This window comes from Euprymna scolopes, chromosome 10 (genome assembly GCF_053919585.1).
Source record: "Euprymna scolopes isolate OS-2025 chromosome 10, ASM5391958v1, whole genome shotgun sequence".
NCBI classification, from domain to species: domain Eukaryota; kingdom Metazoa; phylum Mollusca; class Cephalopoda; order Sepiida; family Sepiolidae; genus Euprymna; species Euprymna scolopes.
Window position 1 is genome coordinate 91,595,040 of NC_136491.1, and position 21,712 is coordinate 91,616,751.

At 31.3% G+C, this 21,712-nt stretch overlaps 1 protein-coding gene across 11 annotated transcripts in view; it reads left to right on the plus strand.

Annotated features, from left to right (window-relative positions):
• Positions 1-21,712, plus strand: part of LOC145286125 (cadherin-23-like) — a 1,312,625-nt gene that overhangs the window by 1,099,095 nt on the left and 191,818 nt on the right. For all 11 annotated transcript variants that reach the window (XR_013869108.1, XM_080134833.1, XM_080134832.1 and 8 more), the window contains 2 exons: positions 2,609-2,736; positions 7,712-7,755. Coding sequence is in view for 10 of the 11 variants with exons in the window: in XM_080134833.1 (XP_079990959.1) it covers positions 2,609-2,736; positions 7,712-7,755 (172 nt within the window). In the remaining variant the exon portion in view is untranslated. The remainder of the gene's footprint in view (positions 1-2,608; positions 2,737-7,711; positions 7,756-21,712) is intronic.

The window sequence follows — 21,712 nt, forward strand, 5'->3', positions numbered from 1 at the left end:
TCTTTATATTGTTCATTAATTACATTGAGCTTCTTAAATAAGGATTGGTATATATAAGAAAATATATTTGTGTGTGTGTTGAATATGAAAAGTACTGCCTACACATATGCAAATATGTTTCAGTGACCACCCTGCTAGGGAAAATCACATGATCAGGCCAAGAATATCTCCGAAAGTACCAGTCAAAAACATTACCTTTTTATATTTAAAGCAATCTATAGGATTATATCATTGCCAAGGGTAAAAGGGGTAACCAGATAAAATACGTTATCACATTATACAAATATAATTTTATAGTTATGCTTTTTTAGTTAGCATTAAACATCCAGCTCTACTTTTAGTAGTTATTTAAGGAATACGTATTTTAGAAAAATAAATCTTATACCAGTGCAAAAACAATTAACGTTTTTTGCATTTCAATTGATTAACGTTTTTAACATTTAAGTTGAGATAAAATCATACATATATAAATATAAACGCATATATATATATATATATATATATATATATATATATATACGCACAAGTCTAGTTAAATACGACATATTTTCTTTTTTCTGAGCTATGATTGTAAAGTTACCATTAGCCGGGCAATCTTTTCGTTTCAGCAGGCAAGTTGTACGGAACAACCCCCAGTGATTTAATTGACCATATTCTTTTTTTATTCTGTACATCATATACAAGTACTAATCCATATTTACATTCATCAGTTGAGATTATTAATCCCTTTCTTTATTATTTATTAGTTGTGTTTAAAATAGATAATACGTTTAAAGTATAAAACAGGGGATTAAACGTTTAAAATAAATAAAATTACTATGAGATGATTAACGATTGAAATAAGTAGTAAATAAAATATCTGAGATGGTTAATTTAAATAGACACATTTTGTTTTTGTTTAAATAACTAAACAATACTACCAATATATATATATATATATATATATATATATAATCATTAAGTATAATAGACATTCTAATTTTAGGATGTGTTTTCTGGTTCCGAGCGGGAACTGGTTAATGTATCCGTTGTATTCGCTTAGTATTCGTCATCGAGTAAAGCATCGAGTATTCGTTTATCGAGTAAAGCATCTGGTGCTTACATATTTATAAGTAGTTTGGGTGGGAATCATGAGATGGTTAGTCAAAATAAGGAACTAATATTATCATAATCGTGTTCGTATGTTTTCACTTATGTTGCAATTAATATTGTTGGTTGGGTCCATTTTTGTTTTGACGTGCAGGGCTTCTAATAGATGTACTTTTTGTTTGTCGGTTAAAATTAGAAAAAATTAAAACAATATGCAACCATAAATTGTCCGTTATATTTGACAAAATATCGATTTATTAGTTAATTTTTTAACGATAATTAAATTCATTAGGAAATCGAGGAAGTAGTCTTTCTTTAGATTCATACAATTGTTTATATCTGTATGTAAACAAATAGATGTATATTTTTTTCAGAGATACATATATATATATATCTGGGTGTGCGGGCATCTCGTTATTTCACATAAGCTCTATAAGATATCCGTAGACATTCGAATGTTCTATTTAAATTCGTGTTTACATCTTAAACACTAATTAAGTGAAGAAATTGAGAACAGATTTCCTCGCCCCAATTGATCGTTTAAATATTTTATATTGTACCTTTCTTCTTATATCTTCGTCTTACTGGATTCCAACACAAGTATTAAGCTACTCTGGTGGAGTATCCAGCTTTGTACTGTTACTTGATAGCGATAACTTATTTGTGCTGCGAATACTATGTGATTTTAAATATTTAGCAAGGGTTCACTTGCTGTTAAAAGTATTCTCTTGACATATAGTTTTGACAGCCTCTGTATATTTAGACCTTAGATACTCGAGTATAGTGTCTAGTATGCATAAGTTTCATATACGCGTGTGTGCGCGCACACACACACATTATATATATATATATATATATATATATATATATAATGTGTGTGATGAAAATAGTATTCCGACGAGATAAGAGATAAAAAAAACAAATCAAGTCACACGTCCATCAAAGTTTCTTTTTTTTATATAGCTAGAAGTCTTACAATAAAGACAAATTTGATGGATGTGTGACTTAGTTTGTTCTTTTTTCTCGCTCTCACCATCGATCTATCGATATATATATACATACCATTGTTTACGTTTTCAGCATAATTCGTCATTGAAACTAATCTAAAAAGATATGGTTCAATAATATAAATATAAAAATATATAGAACGCGGGCATGCTTCCCAGCTAACTAAAACATTTTCGTTTTCAAGTCTAATGTAAGCACATTCTTGTCGAACCGAACTTAAATAATCAAATCCTGCCCAATCACCGTCATTATTAGTAATCATCACAATCGATCTGACACTTAGTATTTATCCTCGATTTGTTTTTGGGTCTTGATCACTGGTGACACCGTAGTGAGAAAAGAATGCGTGTTGCCTGTCCGTTTGTCGGTCGAAGTTTGAAATAGCATTTTAATATTTGTTCTTTTTATATTCGTGCGACCAAAAACGTTTGCCTGAATTAATCTCCCGTCGAGGAAACAAAGGTTTTATTCTTCATTATGATTCAGATATTCTGTCTTTCTCTTTTGACAGCCTTCATACATGAAACGAGGTGAGAACAGCGAAATTAGGGACGCCATGCTGGTGCTCATTCTAATTGCCTTCGTATTACTGGTAATCCTGTTCGTTATCGTCACACTCTTCTACATCAGCAGACAAAAGTAAGTAAAACGACACTTCATCTTCAATCCACCTTTTTTTTTTTTTTTACTCCTTAACGTCTAAAATTTCAAGAGATTTTAGAAAAATAAAATTTAGGGAAAATTGCTTAATTTATGCATGTGTGTGTACATATGTACAGATATATGTATATATGTTTGTGTGTGTAGATGTGTATGTATAATTATATCCAATTATCTGTAGATGTTATTTGTTTTCGAATCTCGCTACATTCAGCCAATCTGATGAGTCGTAGACGACGAAACACGTGTCAGTGGATAATTATATTTTTAAAACAATATATATATATATATATATATATATGTATTTTATATATGTGTATATTTACGCTATATGTGTGTATACATACAATGCTTCTTTATTTTAAAGATTTATTTTTACTAAAAGACACTGAAGATTTATGCTAGCGCCATCTTCAATGTAGGAAATGGTAATAATTGTCGGTCGAAGTTCCAAAGTCACCTTAGCTTCTACAACTTGGTATTCAACATATGGACATATATATATATATATATATATATATATATGTATGTGTGTGTGTGTGTGTATGTGTGTGTGTGTATATGTGTGTGTGTGTATATGTATGTGTGTGTGTATATGTATGTGTGTGTGTATATGTATGTGTGTGTGTATATGTATGTGTGTGTGTATATGTATGTGTGTGTATATGTATGTATATATGTATGTGTGTGTGTACACAACTAGTATCAAATAGTAATGATGGTTGCATATCGAATGCTACAATACAAGAACAAATGTGTGTGACGTCACACGAGAATAAGAAACGTCTTATGTCGACGTGTAAACCTCGGCCCACCCGCGCGTGTATGTGAACATGTCCAGACAAATCTTTTCATGCAACGCTTGTAATTCATGAATGAGGCTGAATAATGGACATTCTAGAAAATATTTTCATAATGTGTATCGACTCTGATATAGATAAGCTATCACGTTTGAGCACGTGGAATGATCGTCCTGATTATGATTACGTCAAACTACATGATGTGATGAAGCCTTAATTTGAACTTTGGAGAGTGTGGACTGGCCCTTTAGTTTCATTTATCTCTAGGCCATTCTTCCCTGATGGAGGAGAGATAGTACCTATAAGGATTTCATTTCAAAGTTTCGTTTCATTTACGTACTGTTTATGTACAATATATAATTAATTTAATTAAAATAAGAATGTTATATTAAATTAAGAACAGAACATCGCAACAGTAAGTTAATAAACGTGTTACGTCATAAAATTAAGAACACGATGTTATAAAACTGATTAAATAAGATCACTGCGTCATAAACCTAAGTAAAACAAGCCGAGCATGCGGGGTCCCCCTCCACGAGTGAAAAATTAACTTTTACCATGACTAAAGTTTGTGCAAAATTTAAAAAAAAAAAATTACCCCTATGATGCCCCTTAGGGGGAAGCCAGTTATCCAGGAAAATTCGCTCTGGCGAAAATTTACTTTCACCATGACTAATATTCGTGCAAAATTTCAAAATCTCCGAGACATGGTTATTGAGAAAAAGATGAACAAACGAACGTGAATTACTAGGTCTAATCCCTCCTTTGTCAGGAACCAATAAAATACAATACAATGAAACTAATTTAAAGTGATAATACGACACCATAAAATAAACTTAGAGATTTGTGTCATAAAACTACGTAAAATAAGGACGAAAAGTTATAAAATTAATGTGAACTGTTTAGAAAAGCCATAATACTCGCATGCACATGTCTGAGTTTCTTTCCGGTTGTCTTACTTCATTTTTTAAAAGGGAATTTAACGTTACGTTTAATACCTACAGTATTTCTGTTTTATAATTAATAAGAATTCTGCATGAATTAAAATATGGACGGTCTGCTAGTGTATATATATATATATATATATATATATATAATGCTTCACCTTTTAATAGTGTATAAAACGGGTTAATATACTGTAAGCCAATAAGTGATCTCCACAACAAACTAAATATACTGATATATTCATTCAAAATGAAAAAAGATGTTTGTTCCCCCCCCCCCCACACGCACACACTTATTTTTTTACTATTTCCGTATGAGATCGTTGTGGAGCGGATCAATTTCTGCGTGTGAAATTGATGAAAGAATCAAAAGAAAACCTATATTAATTCAAGATGTAATCAATAAAATAATACTTGTCTTAATTGATCATAATCCAAATTTAATTCCAACTGATTAATTCAAGATTCTGATGTAATTGCCGAAATATCGGAAACAAAAAAAAAAGAAAGACAGTAAATTTTCAATCAACTTAGAGATAATAATGGGTGTATACATTCTTATTCTGTGCATAATGGGACTTATCTTCCTTTTCCTTCTTTACCCACTGTATCTCTCTTCTTGCCCCCCTCCATATATATATATATATATATATACACACACACCTGCTCGTAAAATACGCTTAAATATATTTTAATTTGTCCAGATTTCGTATATATTATAGAGTGGTGATTTCAAAAGTAAAAAAGGTTTTTCAGTGCCATCAGCTAGAATCGAAACCGAAACTAGCATTCAAAGCTGGCGCGTTACCACTATAGCAACATGACACGCATATGAACTGATTAAAAATAAACTAAGATAAATGTATAACGATTTTTTTAAACAAAGACAAAGTGAGTCTCAGAAACCTAACTAACGGCGGGGAGAGGGGCGTCTTTAATCTGATATATTTTAATTTGTCCAGATTATTTAGTATTTAGGTACCACCAGCTAGAATCGAAACCGAAAGAAAACCTCTACCTTTCAAAGCTGGTGACGTTATAACTGAACTAACGTGACACGCATATAAACTGATTAAAAATAAACTGAGATGAATGTACAAAATGTATAACGATTTTTTAAATTTTGACCAATTTTTGACGTTTAAAAACTTTTAACGGGTTAATGACCATAAAACAACGGTTCGTAAAAAAAAAAAAAACAATCATAACCGTAACCTCTACCCCCAATCATTTGCGGCGCCTAGCGCCGCTCTGCGACTTTTCGGAGGAAATAGGGTTTGACAATATGGAGACATAGCCTTTTATTTATTAGTTATAAAACTCATATCTATATCTGTCTGTCTACATATTTTCAAACTCCATCTCTTTCGAAACTAAAAGTCGCAGAGCGGCGATAGGGGCATCAAATAATTGGATTATTTATGGACTGTTTTTTTTTTTGGGGGGGGTCTTTAGCTGGTTAAAATACTTTTGAAGGGATCAAAATTAGTGAAAATTGAGAAAATCGTTAAACATTTTTTAACGGTTATCAGTTTAGTTTTAATCAGTTCATATGCGCGCACGTGCGTGTGTATATGCATGTGTGTCTGTGTGTATGTATGTATGTATATATATATATATATATATATATATATATATATATATATACATATACATACTAGCATAATACCCAGCGTCGCTTGGATTAAATGAGGGTGGTAGAATGAAAAGTTTGTCCTGGAAATGGCTTAAACAATCTTCAATCTCAAAATTACCTTATTGGTGAAGTTTATTCCGGATATGGCTGAAACGGTTTACGATCTCAAAATTAGATTAATTCATATATATTGTTTTTTGTTTTTTTTACGAATTTTACTAGGCTAGTTTCTGTAGGGGGTGATCCATATTTTTTTTATTTTTTTTTTTTTTTTTTCTATACTTACTTGGAAAACCTGCTTAGTTATGTTCCAGAAATGATATCATTTCACTTTAAAATATGGCATCGGTAGTCGGGAGGAATAGAACACAGTAATGTGGAATTTTGTAGTGAAGCAAGGGTTGTCTAATCCCTAAACTTAACACATTTGTGTATTTGTTTGTAAAATCCGACTAATCTTAAGAGAATAACCAATTTTTCAAAAGAAAATTGGTGTCGGTAGTGGGGAATTAAAATGAAACACGGTAATGTGGAATTTGATAATGAAGCAAGGGTTGTCTAATCACTAACTGTGTCAATGTATTTATTAACAAATTTGAAAATCCTACTGAGACATTGTTAAAAAATGTCATAATTTTTCTTACAATTTTAGTGCCAATAGTGACGAAGGAAAAAACCCAGTAATATTGAAATTTATGATGAAGCAATGGTTGCCTGATTCTTAACCAAGATGTATTTATGTACTAATTTGGAAAGTCTAATGATCTACTTCCTAAAAATTGTTTCAGTTTTCTTAAAATTATGGTAGCCTTGGTGGTAAAAGAAATTATTTAACATGTTGTACAATACCTGTCGATAGTATGTGAAATTGTTTCATGTATGTTTTTTTTAATTACCCGTCCGAGAATAGGTAAAATTATTTTAAATGTGTTGTATATTACCCATCCCCGCAAAGGAAACATTTCATATATACGGTATAAATTACTTATCCGTGTAATACCCGTCCTAGGGTAGGTAAAATATTCTTTTGCTCGAAAAAGCTAATGATACATAGGCATTAAAAATTCCTCTATCCGAAGAATAACAAATATGTTCAAAATCAGTTTCAATTTTCTCATTGTTTATACGGTCCTGAGTAACGCCGGGTAGCCCCGCTAGTGTATGTATGTATGTATGTATGTATATATATATGAGAGTAATTCAACTTTTTATCCCTTTTTTAAAAGATGGAATCGCCCGATCGTCTAACATAAGATTTAAGCAGGGCCGCACAGTCCAGTATATATATACGTGTGTTTATTCTTATCACGCGATGATTCATTTAACTTGTATTTCCCATGATGACGCTAACAGAAAAAAATAATGCTGTCATAAAATTCACTCCGATATCAACTGATTAATTACGATCATAAAATTAAACTAGAAAATATAAATACAATACGTTTCGTACATTAATAGGATTTTGTTATATTCTTCCTGTCCGTTCTCTCTGAATCGAGACATTATTTCATCTTGCAATGTTTTTTTTTCTTGATCAAAACTGGACTTTTCCACTTTCCTTCTTTTCATTCCAGGTACAAGAGAAAGCTGAAAGCAGCGAGGAACGAAAATTTCATATGTGAGTATTTTTTTTCTTTTTGGTTTTATTTTCAATTGTATTTCCAATTACTTCGCTTTTGTTTTTATTCATTTTTATTTTCTTTACTGCTACAATTTAATTCCAATTTAACTTGAAATTTTAAGATCACGCCCCTTTAATCCTTTCTAAAGTAATCTTTTATTTTACCAAATAGAAATGCTGCGTTCTTCAAATCTTGATCAAAAGACACGATGATCATTTTTCAGAACGAGGCTATGCTAACTTCTAAATCCGAGAAAGGAAAAACGCTAATGGATTAATTAATTGAATTTTGAATTTCATTAAAAATATTTTTCAATAAATTTCGTTTGAGATTCTATAGAAACCTTTATTTGAATGTGATTGTTCGTAATTACAGAAAGAAACACATTAATGGACTGGATTTCTTTAGATTTAAGAACAGGTTCAGATTTAAAATTCCCCACGAGAATTTAAGATGCATTATGGTCTTCAAAACATTAATTGCTACACGCCTGAAAATATGCTAAATACACAGAACCGTCTATGTGTGTGTGTTTGTGTGTGTGTGATCATTATTAGTAGTTATATAAAAAAAAAAGTTATGAGTCTTAAAAGCTTTGAGGAAAAAGTTTAAATTCCCGTTAAAAGAAAAAAAAACTAAATTTAAGCTATCGTAGACTTAGCACCTACATAATCCGACTCGTACAACGTTTGCAATTACAAAAGATAATTCAAAGCTATAAGAATTAAAAAAAAAAACTTAACTAAAATTGTTAAATAAGAATAGACTAGCACTTGCATAAGCCGACTTCTCAAAAGTCTACAATTATAAAAGAGAATTCAACTATATGTGGATGAAACAAAAAACCCTCAAAAGGGATCCTCAGCTGCCTACCAGCTATATATATATATATATATATATATATATATATATATATATATATATATATTACTTCAATTTTGACAGTTTAGGTATTCGATAATACACTGAAACTGTTGTTAATGTTGAATTCTTGGAAAAGAGAAATAAATACTTTGACTAAATTGAATTACAATGGCTTAGGTTTAACCACTGAGCTTATTACATAGTTGCACTATTTAAAAGTATACAATAATATACATTTTATTTAACCTGTTTGATATACTTAATGTGTATATATTCTATCGTGATTTTTATATATCAATAAAATTATCTACGTGTATAATTATATACTTGATATAGTCGCTCTCATATGGGAACATAACACTGACAAAAGAGAATAATTTTTCCCCCTCTGACATTCACGTAAATGTTTTCCAGTTAAAAATATTTGAATATGTTCACGTGTCAATATAGCAAAAATTATGACAAAATGACATTTATGTGCTATGTCTTTCATATATATATATATATATATATATATATATATATATATGGCTGCTTCATTTACGTCATGTTTAAGTCGAAATCTAATCGGTTTAATACAGTGAAGAAGAGTGAATACTTGTCATACGTAAAGCGCGATGCGCTCAGGAAGCTTTCCAACTGCTTGGTGGTATATTATCGGCCGTCTAAGTATTCAATGAACAAAGACTTCCATGAATCTATTACCGCTCATATAGAAATACGTGTGTATATACGCATTTATTTGCATGTCTGTTTCAATGTTTAATTAAACACGTACGTATACACACATAACACAATAGAAGAATATGACAACCCAGCAACCCTAATCGCCCGAAAAGAGAAATGAGCATACAAGAAGGAACTCAAGACAAGACAAGACTAGAAGGATGGCAACAACGTAACAGAGCAGGCAGGTTCATGCAAGAACTGAACCAGAACTACATTGACAAGGAGGCTTCACTACAATGGCTTAAAAGTGACAAATTTCCATTTGCTGAAGAACGATTAATTATAGCTGCACAAGAAAAAGGCTTACTCCCAAATGGATTTAAAAAAAATGGCTGGTCTACAAAAAACCGACTAATGCAGATTGTCACTCAGCTGTTGAAAGCCAAAGCCACCTAATGTCTGAATGCAAGATCTTTCTAGCCGATGGTCATTACACTGCCCGCCACAAAGTATGTAGATACTTACATTGGAAGATCTGTGGAGAGATGCAACTAGATAAATCGTCGAACATCTGGGAACATGAACCACCACCGATAACATCAAATGGAAAAGTGACAGTGTTCTTCGACAAAGATATACAGGCGGGCAGATACAGAAAAGACAAGGCCATCAAGCCAAATATAGTAATATGGGACAAGCCCGAAAGGACTGCACTCATTATCGAAGTCAGTTCCAAACGACTTTGGCCTTAATAGAGCAGAACGGGAAAAGATAACGAAATATCAGGACCTAAAAAATGATCTAAAAACATGGTCTCTGAAAGAAATAAACATTATACCAGTTGTAACAGGAGCAACTGGCCTAATAAAAAAGAACCTTCAAAAATACTTAGAAGCAATCCCTGGAAAACCAAGCTGTAAGGAAATACAGATATCAGCCATAAAGGGAACAGTGTCTATTCTTAAAAGAGCCCTCGGATATAAATTTAAACTGTAATAGAATCAAGTGTTAGCCCCAGGAAGGAACCCCTTGATCTCTTCAGACTAACAAAAGTAAAATATAAATTCGAAGATAAATGTGTTTCAACGTTTTATTAAACACGTACGTACACACACACACATATATAATTTGACGGTAAATGGATAAGTCTGAAAAATTCCCTTTCGGCACACAAGGCAGAATCTGATATCATAAATATCTTATATCATAAATATTTAAAACTCTTACTTCGATAATTAAGTTCTCTGGTTAATCTTTCTTCCCAAGAAAAAAGGATATATATATATATTAATGCATTTCAGATATATTGCTAAAATGAACATAAACCGATAATTTTTAAATTGCTCAATACCAAAGTAGAGCTTAGAATTTTTTTTATATAAACATTCAAGCAACGTACACTAATTTCGTTCGTGTTTCTATTCTAATTGTATTAGAATAGAAACACCGTCAGCACCGTCGTCTAACAATGTCGTATTAGCCGGATCTGGGGTATGTATCGTTAGTTAAAGAAATACGAATTAATTAGTTTAGGATGATTTAATGTGCATATAAATTATATATATATATATATATATATATATGACATAAGAAGGCATAAATTAATATAGATAGGTATATGGATTTATATATACATATCAATACGTATGCTTATATACTTGACTATCATCATTAACTTTGTATACATATATCTATATACGTCATCTTTATCAAAATGATTTGTTTTCTCGCTTTGTGTTCATTGTTCATGCTCATATCTATTGAATCGATTATTCTTTTTCATTTGCCTTTGTTGTTGCTGATTAATATATGCCGATATGTTTTATTTCATAAGTGTTTCTCAATCGAATTCTAATTAAATCAAACGGTCTTCGTTTAATAACGGTTACGCTTCGATAGATTGGCGCTGTTGCAAAAGTTGCCAGCGTCTACTTCGTTTAATTCCTATTATGGGTTCGTTTTACAATCCACAGAGATTCCAAAAAGTAATTAAAGAATCAAATATGTAACAAATAAATGTTACCAAAGTCAAAATAAGTTACTCTTCTACCTAGCTTGATAGGTTTTTGGTGTTTTTACTTAATGTAAAATGTATATTGTGCTCGAAAGAAAGAAAGTAATGTTGACCGATATACGAGCACAAAAAAAAAGTCCGCAATACATTTGTTACACGGCCATTTTTTTTCTTGTGCTCGTGTAACGGTCGACATTGCTTCTTTTCGAGCCGAATAAACATTTTACATTAAGTAAAACCTCTTAAAACCTATCCAGCTAGGTAGAAAAGTAACTTTGGTAACATTTATTTGTCATATATTTGATTTTTGATCATTTTTTCGAATCTTTGTGGATTGTAAAACAACCCCCGAATTATTATTACTATTATCTATTTATTTATTAACCAACAGATTGTTATAATTATTATTATTATTATTATTTAGCTATCAAAGTATTTCACTTGTCAATCTGTAAGCGTACATAAACCCATACAGTAGTTTAATCAATCTAGAGACGAAAAAAAAATGGCTTACCTTGAAAGGAATTCCTCTTCTGTGTGCTATCCGCAGAAAACAGGTCACGTCCAACAGGTGGAAATGTTTACAGACGTTTCAGTGAAGAAACTATTTCTATTATGAGTTACGTCTCCTTTACTAATTGATACATTTAAGAAAATTCTTTTCGCCGTAGGCGGCATTACTCTGTTCATTACAATGAGCGCACTAACAAACTGGCATAAGAATAGTAACTCTTTCTTAGTTAATCATGAAGATTCTTTGAACGGAGAGAAATTAAAAATGAATTGTGCATGGGTAGCAGTTGTTTCGTTGTGGCAATGCTTGGATTAGCAACTTGTACTGAAATACTTGCGAAAGGCATCTTCGGGAGTTGTAGTTTATGCAAAAAAGTTTAGCCATCCTCCCATATAAAGCGACTGTTATTCCTAAATTGTCACTCAACTGATACTGTCCAGCTTAAATGTTGCTTAACATCGGTGGTCTAGTAAGAACCAGTGTGTCAACAGGATCATGCTGTGGTGGAGGTATATAAGATGGCTATTTGTCAGGGATATGGAATTTGTCCGTCTTGCGAGCGCTGAAGAGTTGGGCGACGTAGACTATTATAAAGGATATGAAAGAGATTTAAATAAAATGATAATGCTCTATCGTTAACCAACCATAATGGACATGTGATGGACACACACACACACACACACACACACACACACACATATATATATATATAAAGATGAGGAATAAAGGAATAAGTTATATATAAATGTATTATATCATCTGATCAATAAAGAAAAAGTAAAAGAGCAAAGACTTTTTGTGCCTTGATATTTTGAACCTAGAAGAGAAGAGGGCTCATAGGCGTGGAATGGACAGAATTATACAAAATGTAAAATATTATTCAAAACTGGCTTACGAATATTTAGGTTGGAAATGAAGAAAGTATATATTAAGAAATATTAAACGAAGTATAAAATACAAGAATAAAATCTTTTGAAATATAAAAATATTAAAATATACTAGGACATATATATACTAGCAGTTCAGCCCGGCTTTGCTCGGGCCCTCTGCACTATTCATAACTTTATGTGCATATGTATATATTGAAGTGTGCATATGTACGGTAATGCCTTTTATATAATATACTTCCTTAACCCGTATAAAGAAAAGTTAGAAGAGACTGCAGAGGTCAATTATTTTTTAATTTGACCCCAATTTTGATCTCTAAGCATTTGTTTTGGGTTCAAATCAAATGATAAAGTTTGATCCATATCCAAAGAACCTGTATCTAAAATTTCAATTGTTTATACCCAAAAATGACAGGAGTTTGGTAGAATTCTCACAGATCAAATCGTTGAACTTTGACCTCTTAACAGACAAATTTCTGTCCGAAAAACGATCAAAACAATTTTCACAAATCTCAATATCCCTTATGTCAAATCTCGAGTCTGTAGACCGAAAATTGATAGTTATTGTGTAGGGAAATGTACAGACACACACACACACACACACAAACATTTTCACTTTTATATATATAATTATAAGAGAAAAGGTAAAATTAGATGATGTGAGATTTAGAGACATTATTGCTTTTATTATTAGTAGTAATATTGTTATTAATTGTTTTATTTGTTTATACACGTAAATTAACTTTAAAAAAAACATATAAACAATCAGCAGCAACGCATTGTCTTAATTTATTTTTGTTTTGTTTTATTATGCATAACCTCATGTATCGCACCACAACTTCCATTTTTTTCCATTCGAATCTTAAAGAGGATTATCTTCGTAGTACAATCTTAATTTAACAAGTTACGAAAGAATAAATCACTGATCGATAATTCTGTAATTTACTTAATTGCAGATTGATTTGGGATTTCCAATGAAAATTATACAGCATGCGTATTTTAAACTTAATAGATATCTAACCACGTTTCAAATTAAATGCGTTCTTAAAATATAAATTAGGGTAATATATAAAAGTCATGGCCACGAAAGAAAATTAAAACAAGATGGCGACCAAAATGTGACCTGATACCGTGTGATGATGCTTATTCACATAATGTTGACACTTTTCAAGCATTCTTTTCTCAATTTAAAATCATTAATAAATTAAGTAAATTAGAGAATTATCGATCAGTGATTTATTCTTTCGTAACTTGTTAAATTAATTTAAAATCATTATCTTGATTTTTAATGAAAATGATCACTTATTTAGTAATACATAAGAGATGGGGCAGACGCATTGCCCAGAAGCAATTACTTCACTGTTTTGTCATAGTGGTATTTTACACCAGACAAGAAACTCGGTCTTGATCCTGAGCAATATATACAGAAGGTGTGTTAAATATCGCGTTGACCGATAGCGATAAGATTTGCTGTGTATTAGAGAAGAAACTAGGAGCTGCCCAGGAGCAATACATTAATAATGTTTTGTAAGTGACGTGTTGAATCCAGTAGTGTTAAAAGCACCTGGATAGGTGTTATCATATTAAACTAAGTTTAAGTTTTGGTGCGATACGTGAAATGAAGATACAATTTTTGTCGTTCTGATGAATTGAATGAAATGTCATATATCGCTGTTTTGCTACTGTTTCTTTCTCTGACAACTAAAACAAAATGAAAGAAATACTAGTAAAACTCGAAAATAGGAAACTTATTTATTTATTTTATAAGTAGTTTGTTTCGTACTTTTTATTTATTTATTTATTTTGTGTGTTTCTTTGTTTTGTTTATTAGTGTTGCCTGTGACTGAACTCTATTATACAATCAAATCTTGTGTATGTATGAACCCGACACTTTAGCATATATACATGATTTGATTGCGATTAACGTGATTGACTCGTAAAATGACTTGAAACCTGATAGATAGGGGATTTGGACCTCTGAAACAAATTCGATTTTTTTTATTATTATAAAATAACAGCTACGCAGTCAAAATTGAAAAAAAAAAAAAAAAAAAAAAGAATGGAACTTAGAAGCCGTAAGTCAACTACACGTGTTACTTTTATGCATGAGCAAATATACAGTTATACCTTTTTACAAGTTTATTTTTAAGTGTTTATATGCGTAGGAACTTAGCTCAGATGATAACGAATTATATATTTTTGGTATCTGTTCTAGTTGATAACACTCGATATATAATTTTATTTTACTGAAATCGTTACTATATTTTGGATACAATATAATAATCAACAAATTATTAGCTCGATAATAATACAAAATCTGCATAAATTAAAATAGTTAAGCGTACTTCACGACACGCCCAAACTAGACGGCAACTACTACAACTTAAGTACAATATAATAATCAATAAAGACTTGGATCTATAATTATGAATACAAAATTTGCCTAAATGAAAATATCATATTCAAGCGTACTATGGATTAAGGCACTGCTGGGAGGCATGTAAAACTTCCTCTCAGTGCACCGCAGTGGGTCTCGACTAAAGCGGACAATATATTTGATTGAAAAAAATGGGCGATTTCGATGACAATAAAAGCATTGGAAATGTCAAATATTCGTTAATCCTCATTAAATCCCGGGCAACGTCAGGTCTCTTTGATGGTAAGTAAATAAAAGTAATTAATGCTAATATATTATTATTGACTCACAAGGAACTTTCACACAGGTCTTCAGAGACCTTTCCCTGAAAACAGCCTGTGGTGTTCCCTGGAAACTGAGTGACAAGTCTCCCCAGATTTCCAATAATCTCCACCTCTTTCGATAGCATTTGCAAATAAATTTGCATTATCGAAACAGCCGCTTGCCATTGATTTCTCGTTAGCAGCGGCTATTGGTCTTCACTAGAATTTGAGTGGTAATAAGCCTCGCCAAGGTCCCAGTTCTCTTTGCACTTGTCCAGCGGAGATGATGATTATTATTATTTCAAGCAATAGTCTGACGAATGCTCATAATGATGAAACACGGAAAATTCTGTTTAGCTTAATTGCCATATATATTTCCAAAACTTTATATATACTAGAAGATTGCCCGGTATTAAACAAAAACGCCATTTAAAAAAGGCTGAGACATGTGCATTATGTATTACGTTTGTTTTGTTTTTGTTGGGATTTTTTTTGGGGGGGGTTCTAAACAGTTAACGTTTCGTAAGTAAAAATTAAAATTAAAAAAAAAACTCTAGCTGAGATCGAAACTAAAACCTAAAGGTAGTGAGTCAAGTATAATAATCGTTAGGTCAGCTTGACACGATCTTTTAAAGGTGTTTTCAAACCTACTTATTCTTGACATAATGTGGTCGATTCGTAGATGCGCAGTCGTGAAATAGTTGACAAAGATAAAAAAATATCCGCTGACCGCCAAATACCAATTTTTCGATTTTGTCTCCTTAGCAGCCCTTTTTCTAGATGAAAACCGATTAAAAAGTTTTCCACAATTCGGAATACCCTATATACCAAATTTCATGTCTTGAATTCCTTGAGTATGCAAAATGTATCCGAATTTGGTTTAATAACTATAACTTACAATCGCTGGCATTACTATTATTTAATTTGAAACTTTACGTTAATATATCAGGAGTTATAAGCCAATGTAATTTGTTTGTTGTCGTTTTTATTGTAGCTTTAATAATTAATTAATCAACCTTACTTCTGAAAAGAAAACAAAACGGTCATTCAATGCGTGCGAGAGTGACGCAAAAAAACAATCATAATCCTCTAATCTTTTATTAAAATCACCAATTATTAAAATTAGGTCGCGGATGGTTTATAAAAAAATATCATTTGATTATTGAATTATTCTTTTTATATAAGCCGGGTTTTAAGCTTGAAACTTACATATTACCATAACATTTAGTCAATTTATTAAATACGAAACTAACATACGAATGAAATACCTCCAGGTAAACGCCGACTGTATGAAACTAGTGTGTGTGTATATATATATATATATATATATATATATATATATATATATATTTGTTAAACGAACTGACGGTTCATAATGGTTATGTTTTTTGTATAAACTTTCAGAAACAAAAGTCGCAGGCATCGCTAATTTTGATTTGTTTATTTTGTTTGTTTGTTTTTTTGTGTTTTTTTTTTTAAATTGCTTTTTATCTTTGTTATTTCTTTGGTGTTGATGTCGTTGTTGGTGTTGTCTTGGTTCCAGTCACGTGACTTGGAGCTGCTCCCCTGCACTTCCTTCCTTCCTTTGTCTGATATCAATTTCTCATCGATCATCTCATTATACAAGCTTTATCCGTTTTCGTCCATCCCTCAACCGACCGCACTAGCAGAACACACCTCAAAACACACAATAATTAACCAGCCCATGTCGCCCTACCCACCCCCAACAACGTACCGAACCTTTTCTTCTGATAAAGCGGGCGCAAAAAATCTTACCTCTATTTCTGAGAGCCTCTTCTCGTTCATCTACCCAACCAGCCATTTTGTTTTGTTATCTCTGAAATCGATTATCAGGAATAAAAGAATCTTATCGACATGAATAACTTCCCAAGCTTGTTTAATAGTTTTATTAGGAGAGAAAAAATACAAATACTACTACAACAACAACAACAACATTGAATATTTGGTTATTTAATACGACAGAGGCGCGAGCAAAAGTTTTTTTTATTTTGCACACAAATGAGCCGATTAATCTAGCAATTTTTATTCAGGTCAGTTATGACTTTATAATCCACAGTTTGAGCATCGTGATCCCCATTTTTTATTTACATTGGAAACTGGTCTAAAGCTTTTACACCTTCGATTACACAATGTCCAGACTAAGATAAAGGTCAAAGGCATACGCCGAATAGCATATACGATTTTTGTTCCTACGCAAAAGGAAAGCGTAAATTATGGCACAAACCTCCGTCATACATAATAAAGCTGAATGTTCTGTTTAGCCTCGTAATCATATTGCGTTTTTACACGTCTCGATTAAATCGATACAATATATAATTATTCTATTGTGTAAAGAGGCCGAAGTAAAATTTCTTTAAATCTTTCTATCAGTAACGATTGCTTTCTTTAGAGTTTTAAATAATGATTGCAACGTCTTGCCCCCTCAGTCAGTGAAAGTCCATGTGTCCGAAGATGACTTTTCAGTCCTGACAGCGACTTGCACACCCTCAAGCAGACATGAAACTGAAGACGGTCATTAGTTTGGAAGAAACTAAAAGCAACGAAACCCGTCTCTTCGTGCGCTTTCATGTAATTAACAAGATCTGCTTTGGACAACAGAGCCCGGTCACACACGTCAAAAATCTCCATGATTGGGCGGCAAGGTTTGAGTCTTCTACATGGTCTCTTGAGCTTCGCTTGGTTTATCTTGGCTGCTTCAAAGTGTTCTGCGCTTCCGTATATCTCACCTATATTATGTATAGCTCACCAGACTCTCCTTTATGCTATCACGAAGTTATATATATATATATATATATATATATATATATAACACTACGAAGGAAAAACGAATTTAATGCTAGAAATCAAGAATCATTGAAGTACAGTAAATGTGGACATTGCGGTTGCGCTTTCAGCAGCCTTGAAACTCTCGATCCTCATCTTTTATTCTTTAGTTTTTACATCGTATAAGAAATGTTTCTCGAATAGAAGAATTTTTGTTTCCTGAGCCGAAATCTATCGATCTAACATTCACAAGTAGTTAATTTTTAACAGTGAAGTATATTAGCTTCTTACATTAGGTGGCTTTATGCCTTGTTTTGAGTAATTTCCATATAAAATTAATAAATATTAATACCACAAAAAATATACGTGTATGTATATATATGTATATATATATATATATATATATATACACACACATATGTATGTACATATAATATGTATCATGCCTGCACAGATTGGTTTCCTAGAGGTAAATCCAATGAAACCCGCGTGATTATTAGTGCTCAATATAGTCCGTTTATTATACAAACATTATTGATTACATTTGTGCATACATGTTTTAGCCAAATCTAATTCAAGGAGGCCACCTCATGAGATAAAAAAAAAAGCATAAATATCAAAAAATGATTTTCTTTAGTCTGATGAGGTCTCTGGAGATTCCACTGAAACATGTATGCGCTTATGTAACCAATAATCTTTGTATAAAAAAACGACTATATATATATATATATATATATATATATATATATATATATATATATATACCAAGTTAAAGGTATTCAGGAGATGCATAAATTAAAACCTGGTTCATTACGTATCAGCACTCTGAATACCTTATATATCATATGCGTATATATTTGAATTTGATTAATTTGGCACTTAGTATTATTTCTTTTTTTTTATTAATCCTCCCGAGGAAGTCTTGAAATAAAGATGAAACGTCGATGAATATATCATATCGTTTTTTCTATTATTTCATATTTATATTATAAGCAAATCGCTGATCTCATAGTCGTGCTTCTAACAAGTTCTTTATAGGTCTAATCAGAGAGTACTGCTTATCAGCGTTCGGTTAGACTTATAAACTGTTTTTTTTTTTGTTGTTGTTTTTTTTTGTTTTTTACTGCACACATTACATATATAGGTAGATTGCAATAGATAACCAGTTATCTTTTAATACGATATACACTCTGTGTCTATTAAATACGTTTATCATTCAAATGTGTGTATGCGTGTGTTTTTGTGTGGTTTTTTTCTTTCTCTCCTTTGTCAGTTCAAATCAATATTCTCGCTTACCGATTTCAATCCTAAAAGCGAAACATGTTGTGCATCCAATTACAATCACGAATCCATTTAATCACTACCGCGTCATTGCTCATCAAAAGATACCGTGACATGTTGTTTCTCGTTTCTCCAGTTAAACACTCTTTAACGGATCCTAACCGGAACTAAATGCAAAGTAAAATGCATTTGTACGTTTGATAAAAGTGAATTTCATTTGTCTGGTATGTTCGCAAACAGTACTGACAGAAGAAGTTTTACACGATGGTTAATATTATGTTTATTGGAACTGTTTGTGATGACAGAAATATTGGCACCGTCCATGTCAGTAGTGTCGATCACTTCGAACTGGGCCGTCTAACGTAACAACTAACATTAAATAGATGAATGTAAAAAAAAAATCCAAGGAATTTTGCATTTAATTGTGAGTGAGCCACACACTTATATGCGTGTGTGACTGCTACTGCAGTTGTTTACAGCTGTTTCAAAGCAATGTTTCATTTAGGTCGAACAATTAACCCCTATATATGGAGTGGAACCCCGGAATATTGTGACCCTAGAATACGGTTTGTTTGTTTTTTTTGGGGGGGTACGATGTGGAATACGATGTTTTCCGATCCCTGATTACTGTATTTGCTCCGAGTTACGGTGTCCTGGATATGACCTTAAACTACATCCAGTGGTGAGGCCCCAGCTTGCGGGCTTTGGGGAATGTAGAGCCACCCTTTAATTGCCATTGCTCCCAGGTCCACTCTGAACCGGAGCGGTAGTATTTGTTAGGGTCCCAACTATGGGTTAAATAGAAAACAACTTGAAAACAAATATATTCTATTAAAAAAATTTCTTAAATCTTTAGATTCTGCATTAAATAACCTGAAAAGGGTTGATATGCCGTAAAACAAAAAAAAACAATCGAATTACGGTGTAATGTATAATGTTATTGGATTATATACATCGTATTATATACTGTAATGTATTTTATTACTTATTTTTACTGCCGTATTCTGAGCTTTTACTAATATATATATATATATATATATATATATATATATATATATATAATTACAGATGGAAGCAGAGAAACCTAGAGGCTAAACGTTTCACTCGTTTTATATGAGCTTTTATATTTTTTGTGTGTGTATATATATATTGTATATGATCCTCGTTAATATCTATTGTGTGTGTGTATATATATATATATATATATATATATATATATATATATAATGATCCTCGTTAATATATATTGTATATAGATATGATCCTCGTTAATATATATTGTATATAGATATGATCCTCGTTAATATATATTGTATATAGATATGATCCTCGTTAATATATATTGTATATAGATATATATAATCCTCGTTAATATATATTGTGTGTGTATATATATATATATATATATATAATCCTCGTTAATATATATTGTGTGTGTATATATATATATATAATCCTCGTTAATATATATATATGTGTATATATATGATCCTCGTTAATATATATTGTTTGTATATATATATATATATATATATATATATGATCTTCGTTAATATATATTGTATGTATGTATATATATATATATATATATATATATATGATCTTCGTTAATATATATTGTATGTATATATATATATATAGTTATATATATATATATGATCTTCGTTAATATATATTGTATGTATATATATATATATATATATATATATATGATCTTCGTTAATATATATTGTATGTATATATATATATATATGATCCTCGTTAATATATATTGTGTATATATGTGTGTGTGTGTGTGTGTGTGTGATCCTCGTTAATATATATTGTGTATATATATGTGTGTGTGTGTGTGATCCTCGTTAATATATATTGTGTATATATATATATATGTGTGTGTGTGATCCTCGTTAATATATATTGTGTATATATATATATATGTGTGTGATCCTCGTTAATATATATATTGTGTGTGTGTATATATATATATATATATATATATATGATCCTCGTTAATATATATTGTATGTGTATGTATATATATATATATATATATATATATATATATATATATATATATATGATCCTTTTTAATATATATACATTGCATATAGTATCTTCTGAGATATATAAGTAGTTGATTGGCAAAAATCTTGAGACTAAAGACACTGTTTTTCTTCTGGGAACGGGATGAGTTTTCCATGCTTCCGTGGAACCGCAAGTATCGATGGATCTGCGGAGTAGAGTATGTTATTTAAAACAAA